At 44.7% G+C, this 25,044-nt stretch overlaps 1 protein-coding gene across 1 annotated transcript in view; it reads left to right on the plus strand.

The window, feature by feature from the left end:
* LOC126458198 (uncharacterized) overlaps positions 1–25,044 on the plus strand; it is a 441,164-nt gene that overhangs the window by 265,752 nt on the left and 150,368 nt on the right. Inside the window, exon 2 of the mRNA XM_050095087.1 lies at positions 15,888–16,081. Coding sequence (XP_049951044.1) covers positions 15,888–16,081 — 194 coding nt within the window. The remainder of the gene's footprint in view (positions 1–15,887; positions 16,082–25,044) is intronic.

A 25,044-nucleotide genomic window follows, 5' to 3' on the forward strand; every position in this document is an offset into this window, starting at 1 on the left:
ACAATGCCATCATGTCATCCAACATGCCATTTGCCACGTGTTGCAATATGACACAATGTATCACTAAATTTCAGGACCGAGGCATTCCTGCGGCTGTGGGATGCATCCAGTTATACACAGAAGCGCCAAAGAAATTGGCATAGGTATGTGCATTCAAATACAAAGATATGTCAATAGGAAGAATACGGCGCTGCGGTCGGTAACGCCTAGGTAAGACAAAAAGTGTCTGGCGCAGTTGTTAGATGGGTTACTGAGGTCACAATGGCAGATTTTTGAGTCTGAACGTGGTGTTACAGTAGCCGCATGAGTGATGGGACACAGCATCTCCGAGGGACGACTATACCTTGAATATCAGGAATCCTGTAAAACATAATATCTCAGACAGCTGAGGTCGGAAAAAGATCCTGCAAGAACGGGACCAACGACGACTGAAGAGAATCGTTCAATGTGACAGAAGTGCAACCCTTCCGCAAATTGCTGCAGATTTCAATCCTGGAACATCGACATGTGTCAGAGTAGGAACTAATTAACGAAACATCATCGATATGGGCTTTCGGAGCCGAAGGTCCAATCTTGTAACCTTGCCGACTGCACGACACAAAACTTTACTTCTCGCCTCAGCAGGGGACTGTTCAAGCTGATCGAGCCTCTGTAATGGTCTGGGGCTAGTGCAGGGGACCCCTGATACGTCTAGACACGACTCTGACAGCTGACGCTTAGTAAGCATCCTGTCTGATCACCTGCATCCATTCATGTCCATTCTACACTCCGATGGACTTCGGCGATTCCAGCAGGATAACGCGACGCCCCACACGTCCAGAATTGCTACAGAGTGGCTCCAAGAATACTCTTCTGAGTTTAAACATTTTCGCTGGCCACCAGACTCCTCTGACGTGAACATTACGGAGGATATCTTAGATGCCTTGTAACGTGCTATTGAGAAGAGATCTCCCCCCCCCCCCCCCCCCCCCCTCGTAGTCTTACTGATCTATCGACAGCCCTGCAACAATCATGGTGTCAGTTTCCTCCAGCACTACTTCAGACATTAGTCTAGTCCAAGCCACGCCGTGTTGCGGCACTTCTGCGTGCTGGTGAGGGTCCTATACGATGGTAGGCAGGTGTACAAATTAATTTGGCTCTTCAAATGTGCCGCGCGGGATTGGCCGAGCGGTCTAATGCGTTGCAGTTAGGGACTGTGCGGCTGGTCCCGGATGAAGTTAGTCCTCCCTCGGGCATGGGTGTGTGTGTTTGTCCTTAGCATAGTTTAGGTTTAATAGTTTGTAAGCTTAGGGACTGATGACATTAGCAGTTAAGTCCCATAAGATTTCACACACATTTGAACATTTTTGCTCTTCAAATGTAGACGCACCACCACTCTCGGATTTTTCGTATGATAGATACATCCCACTCTTTAGAAGCACATAGATGTGTGTCTATTAGTTCTTACACACCTCACTACACACGTAACAGAGGGTGGGTTTGGGGAAGAAATAGTCCCCTCGCGTAAAAAATCAACCCCCCCACCCAGTAATCAAATATTCCTTTAGCATCGTCTGAGGAACAATACCACACCCAGAACCTTTATCCCCCCCCCCGAAAAACTTTTTTAGCTATTACATGTATGCTCTTCAGCCATATGATACTGGACAGAGTGAAGAAAAAATGCCGCGCTTGGCGGACGGCATTAGACTGCTGATACCATTTCAAGACAGAATTGTATGTAGAAAAACCTAGTACCTCCAGTTGATTTAACATAAATGAGATTTAATAAAGGCATACCAGTTTGCCTACAAGATTGTCTTCGGCGATTGTTTCACTTACGTTTGTCAGTGGCTGCTTAGACACAGAATAGCAAAATTTAAAACCTGTTTTATTCCACAACAGTATAAAGTGAAGAATTCGTGCTAATTACCAGTAAACTAGCCTATTACACTAATGTTTTGTCATTTACTTTTGACAAAAGTGGTTTATACACATAGCAAAGAAAGTTTTGCATCACCACGGTTCCCAGAACTCCTTAAGGAAGACATTGACTGTGGATACTATATCACAGACACAGTCCCTTTGAGATGTCACTAAACTCGCCCAAAGATGTAAACAAACATGCATGAGCCGCTCCTATTAGACGGAGGGGGTCCGAAAGCCGATCAGTTCCAGTCACTCCACGAGGAAGGAGATAAACGGCTCGTGTTGTCTGTAGTTCAACCATGGCTAGACGGTCAATACCGTGGTTCGATTGTGTCCGCATTGTTACTTTGTACCAGGAAAGGCTCTCAACAAGGGAAATGTCCAGGCGTCTCGGAGTGAACCAAAGAGATGTTGTTCGGACATGGAGGAGATACAGAGAGAGAGGAACTGTCGATGACGTGCCTTGCTCAGGCAGCCTAAGGGCTACTACTGCAGTGGATAACCGCTACCTACGGATTATGGCTCGGAGAAACCCTGACAGAAACGCCACCATGTTGAATAATGCTTTTCGTACAGCCACAGGATGTCGTATTAAGACTCAAACTGTGCGCAGTAGGCTGCATGATGCGCAACTTCACTCCCGACGTCCATGGCGAGGTCCATCTTTGCAACCACGACATCATGCAGCGCGGTACAGATGGGCCCAACAACAAGCCGAATGGACCGCTCACGATTGGCATCAAGTTCTCTTCACTGATGAGTGTCGCATATGCTTTCAACCAGACAATCGTCGGAGACGTGTTTGGAAGCAACCCGGTCAGGCTGAATGCCTTAGACACACTGTCCAGCGAGTGCAGCAAGGTGGAGATTCCCTCCTGTTTTGGGGTGGCATTATGTGGGGCCGACGTATGCCGCTGGTGGTTAAGGAAGGCGCCGTAACGGCTGTACGATATGTGAATGCCATCCTCCGACCGTTAGTGCAACGATATCGGCAGCATATTGACGAGGCATCCATCTTCATGGACGACAGTTCGCGCCCCCCATCGTGCACATCTTCTGAATGACTTCCTTCAGGATGAACCCTATCGAACATTTCTGGGATAGGTTGAAAAGGGCTGTTTATGTACGACGTGACCCACCAACCACTCTGAGGGATTTACGATGAATCGCCGTTGAGGAGTGGGGCAATATGGACCAACAGTGCCTTGGTGAACTTGTGGATAGTATGCCACGACGAATACAGGCATGCTTCAATACAAGAGGACATGCTACTGGGTATTAGAGGTAACGGTGTGTACAGCAATCTGGACCACCACCTCTGAAGGTCTCGGTGTATGGTGGTACAGTATGCTATGTGTGGTTTTCATGAGCAATAAAAAAGGGCTGAAATGATGTTTATGTTGATCTACGATATTCCAATTTTCTGTACAGTTCCGGAACACTCTGACTCGAGGTGATGCAAAACATTTTTCTGATGTGTGTATAACCGAAGATATATGGTTTGACGATGCCTTTTGTTCTACTCAAGTCCAATGATTGTTAATACTTGTAACACTTGATAATGGCCTAAGGCGGAAAACTAGATTGTGGAATGCTGTACAGTCAAATGGCGGTCATACCTATCACAAAGTTTTGTATGACTTTGGCTCCACACACAAGTGAAATCATAGATTCACAAAACTTTTCTCATCGAACAAGGTCTTATGGCCGCTGCTGCTAACATGCGATGAGAAAATGGATGCTGTTCTCCACCATTCAACGCTTCAACAACTAGTCTTTGAGGTAAGTGGAACTGCCTTGTAATGTCACGGGTACTTCGCCGAGGTGACTGGTGAGCGTTTTCAATAATCGCGTACTCTGTTTGTGGAGTACATCCAGTCCGTGGACGAAGACACTATTACTCGTGGACGAAGATTGCCGGCTTCCCGAAGGCGTTACTCCAGAGGACGAAATACTTGCTTATCAGGATGGCGTATTTGAGGGTCCCGTGCAGCATACGCACGAGCAGTAGCGGTTTGGTTACAGGATGCACCCAGCACGAAAAGCATATCGATGTATTCATCGTTTGTGTACTCCATCGGAAAGCCGCCCTACATGAGCTCAACAGCACCAGTTACGATGGTACACTGATCGGTTAGTAGACACATGCATATGCAGTTTAATGGATCCCAATGCAATGTGATACGCTATTGCCAGGTGACAAAATGATGTCCTGCCTATAAACGAAGAGAATTACGGGAACGGACGCCTAAAAAAATAAAATCCGAACCTAATAAGATGGTGGGTGGGGGTTTGGTGTCACAGCACTCGACTCATTGAGCTACGATTGCTGGTGTGGCGGTCTGGGGTGATACACGTTCCTCTGCACTTTCCGATGCGCTGCATGATGTGGCAGTGTTTCCAAAGCGCACGCGATCTGTTTTTGCTAGATAAACTTCTGTTTTGAATCTAGATGAGGAATAGCATGCTGACCTTCAAGTGCAGCATTTTTTTTTCTTCATCCTGTACATTACCGAACTATCAGTTTAATAAGTCACAGCTGCAAAATACTAACGCGAATTCTTTACAGACGAATGGAAAAACTGGTAGAAGCGGACCTCGGGGAAGATCAGTTTGGATTCCGTAGAAATGTTGGAACACGTGAGGCAATACTAACCTTACGACTTATCTTAGAAGAAAGATTAAGGAAAGGCAAACCTACGTTTCTAGCATTTGTAGACTTAGAGAAAGCTTTTGACAACGTTAACTGGAATACTCTTTCAAATTCTGAAGGTGCCAGGGGTAAAATACAGGGAGCGAAAGGCTATTTACGATTTGTACAGAAACCAGATGGCAGTTATAAGAGTCGAGGGACATGAAAGGGAAGCAGTGGTTGGGAAGGGAGTAAGACAGGGTTGTAGCCTGTCCCCGATGCTATTCAATCTGTAAATTGAGCAAGCAGTAAAGGAAACAAAAGAAAAATTCGGAGTAGGTATTAAAATTCATGGAGAAGAAGTAAAAACTTTGAGGTTCGCCGATAACATTGTAATTCTGTCAGAGACAGCAAAGGACTTGGAAGAGCAGTTGAACGGAATGGACAGTGTCTTGAAAGGAGAGTATATAGGATGAACATCAACAAAAGCAAAACGAGGATAATGGAATGTAGTCAAATTAAATCGGGTGTTGCTGAGGGGATTAGATTAGGAAATGAGACACTTAAAGTAGTAAAGGAGTTTTGCTATTTAGGGAGCAAAATAACTGATGATGGTCGAAGTAGAGAGGATATAAAATGTAGACTGGCAATGGCAAAGAAATCGTTTCTGAAGAAGAGAAATTTGTTAACATCGAGTATAGATTTTAGTGTCAGGAAGTCGTTTCTGAAAGTATTTGTATGGAGTGTAGCCATGTATGGAAGTGAAACATGGACGGTAACCAGTTTGGACAAGAAGAGAATAGAAGCTTTCGAAATGTGGTGCTACAGAAGAATGCTGAAGATAAGGTGGGTAGATCACGTAACTAATGGGGAGGTATTGAATAGGATTGGGGAGAAGAGAAGTTTGTGGCACAACTTGACTAGAAGAAGGGATCGGTTGGTAGGACATGTTTCGAGGCATCAAGGGATCACAAATTTAGCATTGGAGGGCAGCGTGGAGGGTAAAAATCGTAGAGGGAGACCAAGAGATGAATACACTAAGCAGATTCAGAAGGATGTAGGTTGCAGTGGGTACTGGGAGGTCAAGAAGCTTGCACAGGAGCATGGAGAGCTGCATCAAACCAGTCTCAGTACTGAAGACCACAACAACAACAACAACCCTGTACATTAATTACTGTGGCTGGAGATTCTTCTGGATTTTTGGCACAAGATCAGGGACTATAGCCTATAAATTCCAAGAGGCAGGTGTGCCAATACGTAGTGGCTAAGAGCGCTCACTGCGCTGGGGAAGTAGGGTTAACTCGTAAACAAGCGCGGATATGTCTAGATGTTTTCGTTTAAACGTCTTTTAAGCTACCAGATAAGTCGGCAAGCTAGTTCCCTTCTTTTACACCCATCACTTTGCCCACGACATATTCGTCTCTTTTTGTGCTATGACAGGAGTGTTTCTCATTCTGCTTCCCAACTTTTACTCTACCATAATTTTGACGTTAGACCTCCATAGTTTGGCAACCGACGCAGATTATTGTTAACTCAGGCGACGACTGATCCGGGATAGGGTTCCTTTTTGTCATTCGAACCGTGTTGCTCATACCGTGGCAACGGATATAGCTTTCACATACCAACCGCGAGACCATTAATAGCGTGTATTTGTTTGCCTTCTTACAAAATTTAAACCGATTTGCACAAGTTTGAAATAGAGAAGTGGCGTATTTTGATATTCATGACGTGGTCTACATATTACTTAAGTAATGACAAATGAAAGTTGTGGCTTAAACCATTTTAACCCTCATCCGTGAAGATATTACATGACCGTAACAGGTCGATATTTGGGTTTAAAGTAAAAGCAGCTGATGGTCAAACATGTATTTTATATAGTTAAAAAACTCACAAAAACCTGCTTTTCGCACGTAGAATGCGAATTAAGCTAGATTTTTAAATCAAGTTTTCAACTGTATCATAAGAATGAGTTTTTTATTTATTTGATTCAACTTAAACCGTTTCGGCGCATTCTAGTCACGTAAGGACGAATTTTAAATGGCACATTTAGCTCGACTTTAAGCCGTCTTATCTCGACAACTGATGAAGATTATCGGATAAAAAAAATGTTGTTTAGAAGTCATCCATTTATCTACCTTCGTGCAAAGTTCGAACAGATTCGAACAAGTTTCAAATTATAGAAGTGGCGCACTGAAAAATCTGCATATAAAAACGTGTTCTTTGCACGTATTTGCACTTAAAATCCAAACGGCGCACATACAAATGCCGCCATTAGCTGAGCGTTAATTTCAACCAGATTAAAAGCTTTTACAAAAAGAATTACTCGATTAGCACGATTTGCCTGGGCGCTACCTCCGGTTCGTAGTCCACACCTTACTTAACGTACTGTAACATAACTGTAGTAAGACAGTGGCTATGCAAGTGGCCGCCGGTCCGGGTTAAACCAAAAACTTTGTACCCCATAATCCTAACTGAAATACAAGACGAGCACTAAGACCCTCGCAAACAGCGATTTGCGCGTGGCCCTTCCATATTTGAAAAATCTGGTGCCTCAGAAGTTACTGCAGTAATTATTTTTCGGTACCAAGCATTTTAAAATTGACTTAATCCCTCATGGTCAAGCTGCCTGCGATAGATTTAATGACGCATTGCTACTGAGAGAGGTTTGCAAAACCTATGTAAGAACTTAGTTCTGACGGGGAAATAAGGGTCTAACGAGTAGCCTGCCGTAGGCGAGTCGTGGACACAGTTCAGAAGGAGAAGCCATTTGAGGGAAGCCCCACTCGTGTCGGCTGTGTCCCACCAGAAGACACGGCGGGCGCGTCGCTACCGCCTTTAACTCCAGAGCATCTAACACTGCAAAACGCCATCTATTATCCCCAGTCTGGGTCCCGAACAAAAAAGACATAATTCATTATTATTGTGGAGTACACACGAAGATAATAGACAAACAGCAGCAGAAAAGTATTATAAAAAGGAAGGTCGAGTTAATTCATAGCAAGGCATTTTAAAGTTAAAATTTGTAAAACAGTTTATAGGTATGTGACCTTAAGCTTTCCTAGCGAATCAACTGCTGCGTCCGCGTATGGTGGACGGCAGGAGCGTGAGGGGGGGGGGGGGGGGGGGAGGGGGGGGAAGGAAGGGGAGGAGGGGAACGGAATGCTGGGCGTTAACTCTGGTCCCTCGGTGGTTGTAGTGACTTCAGTTCGCTGAGCGCTGGGTTCCTCGCTTTACTGGGAGTGGAGGAACTGTCTTTATTGGCCAGGCCGCCGGCCTCTCGTATTTAAACAGCCTGTTTTAGAACACCATCCCAAAACGACGAAACTGTGTCAGCATTTCAGTTTGCTCATATATCGTAGTTCCCTGCAGTTACACAACGCTCCGCAAGCGCCGGTTTTGCTGGTCGCCTGTGTCCCCTGCTCCTGGCACCCTCCTTCGACTGCGAAGGGGTACTAAGACAGTTTATTATATTTATATTCAATTAATTTTATTTATTTAAGAAATTTGTTTAAGATAATTCTCTGCTTCTCATTTATTTTTTGATATTTTTAGTTATGATTTGCAGTGGTTTTGTTTAGGTTTTAGCTTCAGTCTTTTAAACGCTAAAAAATATGTCTTTGGTTTTTAATACCACAGGAGAGCTAGATATATGTCCCGCAGCGTCGATCTCGCTTATACTCCTCGTCGGAAATGCTCCACCTGAAATCTCTAAAATGTTTATTTCGCTACGAAGATCATTCGTCACAACTAGGTGCTATGTTGTATGATGCGTATGGATTGATGTGTCCAACTTTTTTATCAACGAAAAGTTTATTGCTTCTGAGATAGTCTCCCGTCCGCAGCTCGTGGTCGTGCGGTGGCGTTCTCGCTTCCCACGCCCACGCCCGGGTTCCCGGGTTCGATTCCCGGCGGGGTCAGGGATTTTCTCTGCCTCGTGATGACTGGGTGTTGTGTGATGTCCTTAGGTTAGTTAGGTTTAAGTAGTTCTAAGTTCTAGGGGACTGATGACCATAGATGTTAAGTCCCATAGTGCTCAGAGCCATTTGAACCATTTTTTTGATAGTCTCCCGAAGAATATTGACCGTGAAAAGATGCAGGCTCCTATCATCATTCCACACTGCACCTCCGATCGATATACGTCACGTGATATCTGAAGAATGTTTGTCAAATCTTTCATAAATTGATAAATACACACATTGAATGTGTGTTATTTTCTTGAATTTGTTTATTGTGCCATCAACTAACTAAACATTCACAATGGAGCTTAATAGCGTCGCACAACAATACCAAAATCCCTCCAACACAAAACATGTCCGATCTCTGGATCGCTTCACACAAAGTCCTCCAGTATACTGTACATCTTTGCTTACTTATTCCAGAGAGATGCGTCCGTAGCACGGATCGACCAATTCTCGCAGGCAGTTTATACTGCTCTTGGGATTAATACTCACCGCACATGAGTCATTCTTTTGTAGTATTAGTGGTCTATTGCAATAAACCTCGTTGTCATGAGATTTGATTTAACGTAGGCGTTGAAACACGTGTGGCCAACAGTCTGATGAACGGAGGCAACGCTTCACTCTTAGTAAATAGTGAGTCAATGCCCAGCCACGTAAAGTCAAAACGTCGGCGAAGAGATACCTAAGCGCCCAACGAGGCCGGCACAAGTACCGGGGAACCGATGTGGGAACATCGATTCCCCGGTACTTGTGCCGGCCTCGTTGGGCGCTTAAGTATCTCCGCCATTCGGACATAGGACTCCTGATATTTTTAAAAATATCGAGAAGCTGATATATGGATATAAAAAGTCATTATCGGCACTCGAAGAAAGGTACCGATGTATCACGGGAAAAATATCGACGTACCTGCCTACAAAAGTATCGGCTGCACATAGTAAATAGACCGCCGGTTTTAGGACTGTGTATTTAAGTACTGATTTATTAATAGATGTTCTGTTCATCAAGAAGCTAACAGCCTGCTTATCCCCCTTAGAGCAAGAAGTGAAAGGCAAACGATGCTCGTTCACGCTTGGCTATAACCAGTTTGCTAACAATGGTAACTGCATGTAAGTGACACAGTAATGGGTTTCCGAGGGATCTGTCCTTCGGTTTCGTCACACATCTGATTTGTAGAGAACACTTCATGAAGACTTTGCTGTTTTCTCATTTCTGGCTACGCCAGTAATTGCAGTGTCAAAATTGTGTGCTGAAGCTAAACGTTGCAGTTTCTGCTGGTAGCGCCAAGCGCCAATTACATCAGCATTTCCCCTCACGCGTCTCCGCCCACTGTAAAGACCGACTTTGTCATTTAGATTTTTGTTCACCATTTTCAGCAACTTATTTTTGATTCACACAGTCAAAGGGGAACATTGGACGTGATGAAAGCTCAAAAACAAGTAAGACTCCTTCACACAGTGAACGTAAATTTATGTTCTGTTACAATTTCAAACGAACTGCTTCAAATATGTACCGAAAAGTTTGAAAGAAATAAAAACATCGGCACTCGATATTGCCATTTTTATATCATATATCTCTGTTTTTTGAAAAAAATATCGGTATATCGATGCATCCATCTTTCATCAACAGTCCTATTCACAGATCGCGTTCCAGCACCACTCCCCCAGGCGGGTGGGTTGTGGGCAGAGATAAGGGGAATGAAAAAAGCGCGGTGAAGCAGAGACGCCCTTTCTACAAGTATTACCTGAAGATGACGGCAAGATACGCCGTCTAAACGTCGTGTTTCGTAAACAAGTTCACCTGGATGAAAAAACCTAGAGCAAAACAAAAACTTTTACAAATTTTTGCAGAATGAATGTTTCAGCCTACAACGGCATATGCGCTGTTTCGAAACCGTGGCTACTTAAAACTTTGTGCCGGACTAGAATTCGAACCGGGAACCTTGCCTTTAACACGCAGTGCTGTAACCAGCTGAGATATCGAGGCGTGAATCACGTCGCGCCTAAGCAATGTTAATTTGCTGGGAAGCAAAAGACGATTCTTTAAACGATCCACTGTACTGTGACTGGATCATTTCTCCGCAACATCCTTCCTTCTAGGAGTGCTAGGCAAGGAAAACATTAACGAGAGCCTCTGTAAGCCTTTGTAGGCAGGGGACGGGTACTGCCAGAAATTACGCCACGACGGCAGTCTCGTAAACAAAATTTTCTTTTTGTATTTTTCTAGCATCTACTCCCACAACTGAAGTCATAATCGCTTCCCACTTATTAGAATGTCGTCATAAGCTGATCTCATTCAAATAGGAATAGTTAAGTAGCAACACGCTAAACTAAAAATTTAAACCGCTTTAGTGTTATAACGTAACAGACTTGAGACTCAAATAACGAAACACACGATTCATCTCATTATCACGATGCACAACAGGAACCACAGAGGGAACATCCAGAACCGCAGCGGACCGAAAACGGACTGGCGACGCTCTAGAAGATCGCAGTGAGCGGAAGAGGACCCCAGGGAGAACGCCTGGCAAGCAAGACAAAACTCCAAACGCACCAGGCTGAAGATGGAAAACCCAAGAGCGGATTTGGTAGACGCGGACCGCAGAGGGAACGCCCAGAACCGCAGAGGACGGAAAACGGAACGGCAGCGCTCCAGCAGATCGCAGCGAGCGGGCGCAGACCGCAGAGGGGAGGACCAGTCTCAGGTCGCACCTGATGAAGGTTACGAGCTACGTTACCGAAATATCGTGCAAGAACGACGCTGATATGCGGCAGACCCGGGGACTCCACTGCGGGCCGAACCGCATAATAACCCTGGGTTCGGTGCGGGTCAGGGTTGAGGTGGGTGGACTGCTGTGGCCTGTTGTTGGGTTGTGAACCACTGATGGCTACGGCGGGACGATGCCTCTCCGTCGTTTCTGGGTCCCCGGTACAATACACAACGCTGCTGAAAGGAAATGGGTAAATATAATGTTGAATGGCGAAGTATTAGAAATTTTGCGAAGTTTTAAATACGTCGGAAGCGGGACAAAAAAAAATGGTTCAAATGGCTCTGAGCACTATGGGACTTAACATCTGTGGTCATCAGTCCCCTAGAACTTAGAACTACTTAAACCTAACTAACCTAAGGACATCACACACATCCATGCCCGAGGCAGGATTCGAACCTGCGACCGTAGCGGAAGCGGGACAGAAACCGGTTGGAAGTGCAATTAGAAATTTAAAGGAGAAAAGCCAGCCGGCCGGAGTGACCGAGCGGTTCTAGGTGCTACAGTCTAGAACCGCGCGACTGCTACGGTCGCAGGTTCGAATCCTGCCTCGGGCATGGATGTGTGTGATGTCCTTAGGTCAGTTAGGTTGAAGTAGTTCTAAGTTCTAGGGGACTGATGACCTCAGATGTTAAGTCCCATAGTGCTCAGAGCGATTTGAACCATTTTTGAGAAAAGCCATGGCGAAAGCGGCATTTTATGAGAAAACGAGAATTTTCTGCAGCAATATGGAAAAGATTTGATGAAAATACTAATAAGATGTTTTGTGTGAAGTGTCCTCCTGTATAGTGCTGAAACGAAGACGCTGAAGAAGAAAGAAAAGAGCAAGGCTGGGTGGTTCCGAGACGTGCACATGGCGGAGGATGGAATAAGTTGGAGACACAGAGTGGAAACGAAGAGGCACGGGAGAACAAAAGCAATTACCGGATGTAAAAAAAAAGAAAAAAAAGGAACTGGATTGGACATATATCAAGAAAGAAGGAGGGGCTTATAAAAACAGTCTATCTGTAGAATGAAGGAAGTGAGGGAGCAGTCCTGAATGATGTGGTGGAGGAAGGATCCCAGATGATGGGATGGCCGATGGCACATCCAGCAACATCAAGACAAAAGCAATGGATCGCAGGAAATGAAGACGGAGAAGACCTGCTAATATCGCAGGAAAGATGATGATGATGATGATGATGGTAAGCAAAGGGCGAATAACTCTTAAATAGCAAATATGGATTAAAATTATTCACAATCTAAAACTGGCTGTCAAAATACACCTTTGTCAGATCCAAAATTCGTAAAAACTACGTACCGACTGATCGAGGGGCTTAAGTGTACATTGGACAGCCAGATTTGAAGCGACTGTTTAGTGAGGCTACTGCAAATCATGTACGAACTGGCATAAAAGGGACCCTCACTAGAGAACGATCATGCAGGTGTCGCAATTACAATATTGTAATGATGTCAGTAATAATTTTCATAATGGTGGTGATAATCAGTGTTGGTGATGAAGGACGTCAGTGGTGTTGCCACGTCATTTCACGTCGCGTCGCGACACACTGGAGCGCCGAAAGCTGTTCCAGCGCGCATCGGATTTCCATTTAAACGCGGCCGGCGCCAGAGGCGGCTGGAATTGGGCCGCGCATCGCGCCGATCACGCTGCCATTTTGTTTTTTTAATTTATTTTCATTTTTACGCGGCCGTTCCATTAGAGCGCGATCACAACTCATCCGCCACTTAAACGAGCGACGCGCCCCAGCCATGGCGGCGAGTGCTACGGAAAATTACTCAGACACACACTCAATCGTAAATCTCTCGCTTTGTCCACGAGACATTTCGACTAGTCATCGCTTTTAAGCCACCACACTGAACGTACACGTCTGTACGCCGTATTTGTAAGCGAGAGCCTTTCTAGATGAAGTGTACTTTCTTAGTACTTCCGCAGTGGATCTTAATCCAGAAATGTCTCTAACACACACAAGTCGTTTCAAATATCTCAGAATGAATCGTCATCGTCGTCACCCATCGCCTTAGGCATGCACAAGCATTAGCCCAATTGAGCTCGCCCCCCCTCCCCCTTCCGCAAAAAAAAATATGCAGCCTCAGTTGGCCTGATGTTTACTCATGCCTAAGTTATATTGGAATATATGCTGTTACAATTACGTTGAGTCTACGTGACTATCTACAAGGAACTGATTACAGCTACAGTGCTATCTGAAACCTAGATATGCAATAAAACAAGACTGATGATACTACGACCGATCTCTCCAACACATTTATAATCATAACTTCTCACAACTCATTCACTCGTTTTCGACATACGCCAAAGCACGGTACAAATACTGGACTATGTTACAAAGAATTCTGTGAATCGTGCAACAACTTCTAAACACACACACACACACACACACACACACACACACACTCACTCACTCACTCACTCACTCACTCTGTGAAACTCAGCAACTTGTTAGATCACCAACACCACATATCACAAACTGTTATCATAGCTGTCCGCAAAGAGATGCTGTGAACTTAATCATCGCTGGTCCACTAGCGCGACTGTCGAACCCAGGCGGAACGCACGCAGTTAAAAGTTGGCCAAAGTAGAGACAACAGAGGCCGATCGCTACAACAAATGAATTTGGACATTTACCCACTATCGAGACTGTTTGCACTAAAGTACGAATGCCTGCAATCAGAGTGTTGTTACAGTCATTCAACTTTTATTGGACATAAAACAATGTTAACACTCTTACCGAAAGGCAAGGCTAAGTTAAAAAAGGGTGAAAAATTGTTTGACACAGATCATGACACAACCCCTCAAATATGTTCACACGACCCCCACTTTGACACCTGTTGTAGAATGTACAAGGTGTCCGTAATTGAAGTTCCAGGTTCAAAACGCTGCAGAAGGAAAACCACAGTCCAGAATGATGTCAAATTTGAACAGAGCATTATTAACACAGGTGAAACGTCATGCAACACAGATTTAACGAACATTGTAGCAATAGACGGCGCTACAAGCGTCTTAACGTAAATGAGATCGGCTGCAAATTACAGATGAGTAGCAAACTAACCGCTATCGTTCGATTTCCGCATTACTCCATCCGTATTGTTGAGTGTCCATGACTACGCAAGTTCTGCAGTCAACAGACGTGGCACTGTTAATTAGGTAAGCCGATTCACCACGGCAAGGTCGTACCACATCGGATGGGAACAACCGGTTTTTAATTGTCCTGAGACCAAAATCTGCACAAAAAACTAAATGACACCTGTCTTTGAAAGTCATGAGACTGACGCAAGACATGTTCAGTTTGCTGTCCACCGCTTTGTGTCACAGGTTGAAATTGCGAAACAGCGTGTTTCACAACAGGTTGGAGTTTCTCGTGGGTCAGACTCACGATGCATGTCTTCAGTTCAGCCACGGTCGTAATTGGAGCAGCAAACACAATATCTTTCAGATAACCCCAGAGCCTGAGGGCCAAGCAGTAGGGAAATGACAGCTGACAATGTTATCATTTCCGCTTCACTGGCTGTGCAAAGTGCGAAGGAGAGGCATCTCGCAAAATAAATTATCTTACCCACACGTACATTTTGTTGAAACGTTGGGATGACGTTCGTGCACAATAGACTCTCATAGTGTTTACTAGTTACAGCACAGGTAACAGAACCCGCTGGACGCATCTCCTTAAAACAAAGAAACAAAAAAAAGTCTACAATAAACGATGCGAAAAGGTAACAGGACCGTAGGACTCATCTTCTCGAAAAGAAAAACGGCCCAACGGTAAACGATGCCGGCAACCCGCACCATACAGTCACCTCTGCAGAATGAAGTAGTACCTGGTGATGTGCGTACGGAATTTCCGTTGCCCATATCTTGCATTTCCTCATATTGACATGTCCTTGGAGATGGAAATGGACTTTGTCTATCCACAGAATGTTTCATAGCTATTCATTGTCCACTTCCACGTGAGCAGGAAATTCCAATGCGAAAGTTTGTCTCGCTGTCAGGTCGGCAGGAAGCAACTCCTGCACATAGATGATTTTGTATGGATAGCAGTGCAGGATGTTTCGTAGGATTCTATGCACCGTTCTCGCACACGTGTCCAACGTTCGGACAATTCCATGCGCACTGCATGTTTGCCCACCACCGCTCGACCCCTCCTGCAACGATGTAGCTACATCTTCGACAGGCGTCAAATCAACTGCTTTTCTCGCTGTGCTACATTGCATTTCAAAAGAACCAGTCTCTCTGAATTTTTAATCATTTTCTCGAGACTGTTAGCAGACATCCGACCAACGCCTTTTTTCACACCCTCGAGTGTCCGGAACTTCTGCAAGGCTACTGGCAGTGCACGCTCCTTCACGGAGACAGTCATTGTTGAGCGTATCGGGCGCCAACTGAGGAACAGCAGTGTGTCACGCTTCTGCTGATGTGCATATTCTGACGCTCACAGCGCCACCTATTGTTCAAATTCCCATTTTTTTTATGACTTCTCATATAAATAATACCCCGTTCAAATTTGACGACATTCTGAGCAGTGGTTCTCTTTCTACAGCGTTTTGAAACTGCAACTACGGACAGCCCGTTTGTGTTGAGGTCAGTCTGCAGCATCGGACGGTCTCGTTGCAGGCGTGCTGCGCTGCCTGTGGGACGGCGTGTCGCGGCACTGCGAGGTGCGGGCGGGCAGCCTGGAGGTGCTGGGTTCGGAGCCCGGCTGCTGCCTGCGGCTGCCGCTGTGCCGCCTCCACCTGCGGCCGCACCCCGCCCTGCCCCGCGCCTTCACGCTGGGCACCGACCCCGAGGCTCCCGCGGCCGCCTTCCAGGTGAGTCCAGTCTACAGAATCTCCAGGTGTCACCTTCCGTTTTGCATAGCACCCCACCCCACCCTCTGTTGTGGATGTCACCCTCTGTCCTTTCGAATCTTTGTATGAAACCTGGACCCCCCCTTCATAGACGAGGTCGCTAATGCACGCGTGTTCAGTGGCGCTAGACTCGGAGGTAAGCCGGTTCGAATCCTGGTGGTGAATGGAATTTTCACTGCCAGTATTTCTATCGCAAGGGGACAAGAGGTAGTGGCGTAAAGTTCGTGAACACAAGTCTTGAATACATTCCAAACCTCTTCACAATGTCACATGAAGAAAGGGAGTGTTGATGATGATCTGTCCGCCGGATTGGGACGTAAAACTCCATGGGCAATTAGTCATTTCGAAAGGAGCGGGCTACATCGCGGCATTGCATTTGACCCACTCTCCCTTTAATCAACAACACAAACCCAGCACTACCTCTGTGCAAGCACTCAACACAATCACTCACGCAACACAGATACCAACTTGACAGTTATGGTCGGACGAAGGCAACGGCGAACCATCTCCACCAGGACCTTGCCGTGAGCGGCATCTGCCCACCCTAAGCTCATTCCAAGAGTATCTGAATATTGTCTCTACATGACGCCTGTTACCGACACAGAATGACATTCGCATCACCAGTTAAACGTCTGGCCACAAATGTAGGGGGAACATCATGGATCTTCGCATGGGTGTCCAGTGTAACACAATCCAAGACAAAAAGAAAAGAACGAGTCTCGAGAAAGGAAGTATCAGAATGGGACGGAAGTCAGTAGATGAGATGTAAGTGTACTGACAAAACAGTTACAGTTTCAGAAAAATTGGATGATTTATCCAGGAGAAAGGCTTCACAAACTGAGGAAATCAATAGTGCTTAGGTCCATCGCTGGACCCTGTGCATGCAGTTATTCTGCTTGGCATGGTTTGACATAGTTGTTGGACGTCCTCATGGGCGCATGCCGTGCCAAATTCTGTCCAGTTGGAGCTTTAGATCGTCAAAATCCCGAGCTAGTTGGAGGGCCCTACCCATAATGCTCCAAACGTTCTCAGTGGGGGAGATCTATCGACTCATCGTGTACAGGCAGGCATTATCTTGCTGAAAGCCCAGAATGGCTTGCCATGAAAGGCAATAAAACAGGGCGTATAATATCATTAACGTACCGCTGTGCTTACAGGGTGCCGCGTATGACAATCGTCCTAGTATTAACAGAAATTTCCCCCCACCCCACCCCACACCACACCACAGGTTGTCGGGCCATATGGTGGGTGACAGGTTGGCATCCCACCCCTGTCCGTGGCGTCTCCAGACGCGTCTCTGCTGGTCAATGGGGCTCGGTTCGAAGCGGGGACCCATCACTAAAGACCATTCTACTCCAGTCACTGAGATTCCGGGTCTAAGACATGAATGTAAATGGTTCATAGAAAATGCTTGACACACTTTCCTGTATTTATCCATAAACTAAACAAGGAAAAAGAATCATTTAAGTGTCCAAAAATGCTTAGGAACTGATTTGTAATCAAAAGTAAGTCATATATCCTCACTTCCTATCATAGTTACTCAAAGTTAAATCGGCCACAATTTGTTCATAATGTGCTCTTACTATTACATACTGAATACTTTGTGAGAACATGGACTGCCCAATCTTTTAGAAGTCTCACAATCGGAACCAATGCTGTAATTAGTAAGTTACCTCATTTCCAGCAACTTCCAGTGGTATAGAACCTGGCAGGAAATTTGCAAAAAGGATAAGTTTTCTTACTGCAAATATATCTACACGCTGGCTATTTATGTATTTGAAGTTCACTTTACCCTTAATGCACAATCAAATTTAGTAAATCTGACCCACTCGCGCGCACGTAGTATCTATGAAGTAAGAGTGCAGAACGATTTCTACAGTCTTTAAAATTACCTTTATAGGCCAAAATCTTTAATTCATGAGGATGGATGCCATGCTTCTTTCTTTGCAAAAGTAGCGTTAAATTGTGGATAGTGCAGGATAATCTACATCAGTACTCCGGAAACCAGCTGACAGTGCGTAGCGGAGGGTACTTCTGGTACTTCTAACTGATCCCACCCTTCCATGTTCCTCTCGCGAATGGAGTGTGGGAGGGGAGGAATGACTATCGTCAAGCCTCTGTATTGGCTCTAATTTCTCGATTTTTCTCATCGTGGTCATTTCGCGAGATGTATGTGGGAAGAAGTAACATGGCGTGTTGTTCGGCTCTTCCGGAAAAGTATTCTCTCGAAATTTCAATGGTAAACGTCTCCCTGATGCACGACGCCTCTCCTACAACGACTGCGACTGTAGTTAATTGAGCATCTGTGTAACGCTCTCCCACCGACCAAACGATCCTATGACGAAACGCGCCCCTCTTCGTTATATCTCTCTATCAGTCCTACCTGGTTATGAATCTAGATTGATGGACAGTACTCAAGACCAAGTGCCTTGTAAGCCACATCCTTCGTGGGTGAGCTAGATTTTCTTAAAATCCTTCCTATGAATCATTGTGACATCCGCTTTTCCTACTATTTGTTTTATGTGGTTATTCCTTTTAAGGAAGCTCTGGATAGTGAATCCTAGATATTTTGCGGTAGATATTGTTTTCAGCTGTTAGTCATAAATAGTGTAGTTGTACCGTACTTATTTTCTTTTTCTGTGAATGCGTTATTATGTTACGGGAGCTATACTTAAGACTGCTACTACTGTTTCCAAATTCTGACTCGTTCTTGACAACAAATTCAACAGGAGAATGAATGTACTACAACCCATGCCTAATTTTTTAAGAAGTTGTCTCGGCGAAGTTCGAAGACGAACACAAAATACATATAGCACATTTATGTGCAACTAATACTTTGAGTGGAACTGTCCCAGACAATTATTCTGCATAGAATTATGAACTGAAAGTACGCAAAATTAGTCAACTTTCAGATGCTTCCATCAATAAACTCAACAGTACCTATATAGCAAATGTTGCTGAATTCAAGAATTTGACCACATCTGTAATCAGTAATCCCATTCCCGATTCACAGAGAATCAAAGTCTCACGTATAAAATAGCTTCTAACCGCTGATTACTTTACAAATGCGTTAATGTGTTAATTTGACTTTAATCATGTAAAACTATTATTGCTGAAGATTTGAAACACTAAGTTCTTTTTATTAATTTCGAATTATCTACCAGAAGACTGGTGAAAAAAAAACAGAAATGGTAAACAAAAAACTGAAAACCCCTTTATATATTCATGAAAGACTTTTTTGGCAAATTGTATAGTTTAAAATAGACACAGTCCCCCAGTTCGTACCAAGGCTCTTGGAGGGCTTCTGCTGGTTTTAAGGATGAAAACTACAATCACGTAAGGCGAAAGACTAGGGCCCAGGTACCATCATGTGTCATTTTCTGTTACTGCCTTATTGACATGAATACCTCTGAAACTGGCAGGCCTTCGGCAATCAACATGGATTGAGTAAGATTTAAAATCTCAATAATAGGGTAATAAAAAGAGGTAGGCCTTGATTAATAACGGTTTCAGCTAACCCAAATTATCAAGTAGCTCTTAATTTAATTAAAAGGGAACAGGTATGCCTTCAATAACAACAGCTTCAGTTAAGTAAGATTACCAAATAGAAAACAGGCAGGCCTTGATGAATAACTGCTTCATTTAAGTAACCAATGCTTTGAATTGGGTCTTCACGAGGGGCGCGCCATAAGGCTTATACGCAAGGAGGCCAAGATTACACCAAATAGGAAGGCTAAGAAAGGTTACAAAGAGAGTACCTCCCATCCAATATCCTTTTCGTTGGGGTACAGACCGACAAAGAACTATTGACACCAAGGTTAATTACATGAAAGCAATAGTAACTAGCCGAACGGTGTACCCGCGTAACTGCACGATACCGCCTCTACAATGACGGCGAAACGCCCGAAAGGAAACTAGGCTGCCAAACCAAATTCCATAGCCTCAGCAAATGCAAATTTTGTGACGTAGGTACCTCCTAAGCCAATAAATTAACAGAGCGATGACGGCTGCAGTGCCCGAAGGTGTCTCGAAACCAGCACCCGGTCATATTACAAGAGAAAGGCACTTACATGGTGTTCGAAGAGGATTGGCAGGGGGGGCGGCTTCTTCACTCCTATCTAACGTCTTCCAGAGGCAACAGAAATTTGATTTTCAGTATTTCATGCAATTAATGAACGACTTTCAAAATTTTAAATACAGGCGTAATGTACTCATTAAGTAATAAAATCGTGGGTTAAAGGCTTATCGGAAGTGTTAAAGTTGGAAACTCAGTATTTTTCTTCAGGCAGCGTAATTCGCAGTGTGCAGATTACCCACACCATATTCGTCCCATATTTAAGAATGAGGACACCGAATGACTTCTGACAAACCTTACACTTAATTTCGAGCCTTTTTGAAACTTTTATCGGTTACACGACCAAAAATTAACGAAAGGAAAAATGTTTAACTTATTAAATTTTCGTCGTTCATACAGTAAGATTTGAGCATCAGGAGCGACGTTTTAATTGAGTATTTCTTCACAAATGACTCGATTCATAATAGGAGCAGCTGGCGCTCTCGCGCTACCGACAATGTTACTTTCAGTATCACAGCACCAAGTACTTCGGAGAATAAAGTCAAGGTTAAGGGCATTGGTTGACAGGCCGTGGTTGACGGTCTGCGTGTATTTCGTGGAGGTATTTTGAATTTTACCATCAGTCTGATGCAGTCAGTCAAGTTTCCGGTTGCCTTACAGTAGCTATTAGTCGCTGAGGAAGCAGTGAGGGTATTGGTGGCCTGAAAAGTTTTAATAGTGACATCATTTTTTACCCTACTTTTAATATTGGTGAATTTTGCACTAATGACATTGGTACTCCTTACTTTTACTCTATGATGCCTTCCGTAACTAAGACAAGCAGTCCTCGTACATTGCGTTTGTATTACGGAGATGTTTCGGGAACTCAAACTGGAATCACTGGAGGGAAGATAACGTTCCTCTCGACGGGCACAATTGAGAAAATTAAGAGAATCGGTATTTGAGGCTGACTGCAGAACGATTCTACGGGCGCCAACAATCGTTTCGCCTAGGGACCATGAAGTTCAGGGCTTGTACGGAAGACTATAAACGTCGTTTTCCACTCGCTCTATTTGAAAGTGGAACAGAAAAGGCAATGACTCAGTAGTGATTCAGGGTACCATCCCCCACATACCACACGGTGGCTTTCGAAGTATATACGTAGATGGAGATACTTTGCAGAGAGCATCAACGTGTACCGCTGAATGTACAAGGTCTGTTTAAAAAGTTTCGGAACACTGGTAATTTCGCGCCAATGGCGTGTTGGAGCCAAATGCGGTTGGCATCTTGCATACGCGTGTGTTTAATGTGTAGGTACCGAAAGTTTCATTGCATGTCGGTTTGTTATTGTTCAGTGCTGTCTAGAGTAGAACGGTATGTCGCACAGTTTGCGAATTTAGAGATGGCAGAGTTAGAGGAGCAACGCGTCTGCGTTAAATTTTGCGAGAAACTCACGAAAATCTTCACAGGCACACACCAAATGACAGGAATCCTACTATGATAAGCACTTAAGCCGTACTTGGTGTTACAGAATGGTTCACACGGTTTAAAAATGACCGGAAGGCAGTTAAAGATGACCCTCGTTGAGGACGCACTTCGACGTCTACCGACTACGATGACGTCACGAACGTCAACGAAATTGTGCTTGCCAATCGAAGAATGACTGTGCTTGCCAATCGAAGACTGATTGCCCGAGAGATTGCAGACGAATTTAACATTTCAATTGGATCATGTCATGAAATCGTGACACATCATCTTGGAATGCATCGTATTCCCACCAAGTTCGTCCCATGGGCTACGAGTCAAGAACAGAAAGACCTCGCAATCTGTGAAGACCGCCTGAATCACGCAAATTTTCCGTAAGAGAACAATGAGTGGTGACGAGATGTGGCTCTGTGGCTATGATACTGAGACCAAGATTAAATCTTCACAACGGACCGGGAAAGCATCAGGTCGAGTGAAATGTCAAAGCCACGCTGATAGTTTTCTTCGACTTCGAAGGATTGATTAGTTCATCATGAATTTGTGTGTCAGGGACAAACTATTAATCGATTATACCATCGGGACGTGTTGTGACGCCTGCGAGAAAATGTGACAAGAAAACGGCCTGAAATGTGGCGAGACAATTCATAGCTCATCAATTACGATAACGCACATGCAGCCCTGTTCGTGCGTAACTATTGCATAAAAAAACGAAATCATTGTGCTGCCTCATCCTCCGTACTCTCCGTACTCTCCTTACCTGGCCGTTGCGGACTTCATTTTGTTTCCAAAGTTGAAAACCCCTTTGGAAGGACGAAGATCTGCAACGATAGATGAGATAAAAGAAAATTCGTGCGATCCAGCAAAAGGCGTACCAAGACTGCTTCCAGAACCGGAAACGGCGTTGGGGGTACTGATTGTGGAGGAGAGTATTTCGAAGAAGATAATGCGCGATAAATACAAGGTAAGCGTAGAAAAATTTTCTGAACAAAGTTCCGGAATTTTTTGAACGGACCTTACACTTGGAAAAGTATGTGATTTTACGACACGTGCTTCAGCGGGTATGACGTCATAAACAAGGAGGTATGTGCAAAATTAGCTTTTTACAAAGAGTTTTTTTTACACTTGGGAGTTCGATTCTTTAAAGAATCAGGGGTGGGAGGAAGGGTTACTGCTTTATTCCTGACAGTGACAGTCTGTTCCACAACCAGATCTATGTGTCTGAAAACAACTGAGACACTGTAACGGGCCGCATCTCGGAGAGCCCACTCCTCTATTCCTTCTTACAGGAATAGAAGTTTGAAAACAAAAGAGAAACGCTTGTCGTGTGCAGATGTCTTGTTCAGTGCCGGGTGGAGTGAGGAATGATCTGTTTTGTGTCACTGCGCCATAAAAACTGGCCCCGCTTTTAACATCGGCCGCGTTATGTAGATTGACTACAACTGGTTAGAGCCAGCTGTTCCGTAAGGCGAGCGTACTCGAAGGAAGTCGTTAAGGGCCGCGACGCCAATAAAAAATAAAGTCGCTCGCGACCCCGCAGTGATACGTAACAGTACTGCTGCTGCTGCTGCTGCTGCTGCTGTGGCCACGCGTCCCCATTCCGTCGTACGGCTCCCGCCCCTCTTCGGCGCCGCGGTATCAGCTGATTTACGACGACTGTCGAAGCCGGGCGGTGACGTCCAATGTCAGTCGCCTAGCACACACTCGTCCAGAAAAACAAAAAAAAAACTGTTCCGCTCCCATCTGGCACGTCACAGGCTCCGGACAACCGTAGCAGGCGGCAGTGTAGCAGCGACACCCGAAGCCTTATTTACACTGGGGCGAATGTAAGCGAACTCTACAATGGCTATCGAGCACTCGAAGACAATTCGCCAGTGTTCGCTGCATTTCGCCTCTACCTGTGAACGCGCGTTTACACTAGAGGGAACGGAAGACAACACGAAATAACGAGCGTATCCTACGATCGCTGCGTTATTGTTTCTTGCCGCTGATAGTATTCACACATGGTACAACATTATTTACACTAACCTAAAAAACAGTTACAACACCAAAGACTTGTCGTGCGATGTTAAGAAAATTGGTAGGAGTGTTTCTACATCCGAAAGATGGTGCCTGTTCAAATTTCGCGCCAGTCGCAGAAGAGTGGCGGTAAGCACCACTATGAGGATGCATTTAAGTTTTGCTTTAATCCTCGCTGTAAGGATCTTCAATCCACGACAACGCAATCGTCGTAGCACTCGCACAGACGAAGCTGCCGAAGCTACTGTTCTCACTTCCGTTGCTATGAATCCGCATGTAAGCACGCAACAGCTCGACGAGATTGGCATTCCTAACACCAGTGTACAGCGTATTCTTACACGTCATCGGTTCCATCCTTACCATGTACACTTACATCAATGGGCGCTGATAACCATGCTGTTTAGCGCCCGAAAACCTCAAACCACACACACACACACACACACACACACACACACACACACACACACACAGCATCAAATCCTCGCCAACCCGAACTACTTCTCCAATGTTCTATTTACCGATGAAAGTTCCTTCTCAAACAAAGGACTTTAAATAAAAGGAACATCCATTAATTGTCCAGCGACAACCCACTATGGCTTAGAAAGGTGGAAAATCAGCGTCAGTGGAGAGTTAACGTCTAGTGTGGAATGCTTGGTAATAAAATTACTGGCCCTTATTTCACCAACGGTAGTCTGAACGGTACAGCGTTTGCCAACTTCCTCAGACGAATTCCTCCTCCTCTTCTGGATGAAGTGCCGCTAAGAACCAAAATGCTTATGTGGTATCAAAATGCTGGATGTCAAGCACATAATGCCTTGCGTGCACGTCGTGTTCTAAACCGCAGGTATCCGGTCAGATGGATTGGTCGAGGAGGAGCAGTTACTTGGTCTGCTAGGACTCCTGATTCAAATCCTCAGGACTTTTTTCTTTGGGGATGCATTAAAGACGTTGTCTATCGCGATATTGCAACAACTCCAGAGGACTTTAAGGAACGTATCGTGCTTGCTTGTAATTCTCTTTCGCAGGCAACACTGGAAGCAGTAAAAGATTCTTTCATTCAACGAATGCACCAGTGTATCCGTGTCGAGGGTCACCACTTTGAGTAACTTTGAATTTTTTACTCATGGGCAATGTTAAGGAGAGTCAAAGTCAATTTTACGTTATGTTTTTACTTGGTTTTCATTTGTTTTCCGACAACTCCAGCAAGTGGAGGAGTTCGTGATACCAGGCTCAAAGTCAATGTTGTGTTACGTAATTAATAACGTTGTGTTTCAGTGAATGGTACGCTGATACATTTTTGAATAGGCCTTTAGGAGAGAAAATGAATTACCGAATAAAAAATACAGGGTGCCATTTAAAAAAGTCATAC

This window comes from Schistocerca serialis, chromosome 2 (genome assembly GCF_023864345.2).
Source record: "Schistocerca serialis cubense isolate TAMUIC-IGC-003099 chromosome 2, iqSchSeri2.2, whole genome shotgun sequence".
NCBI lineage: Eukaryota > Metazoa > Arthropoda > Insecta > Orthoptera > Acrididae > Schistocerca > Schistocerca serialis.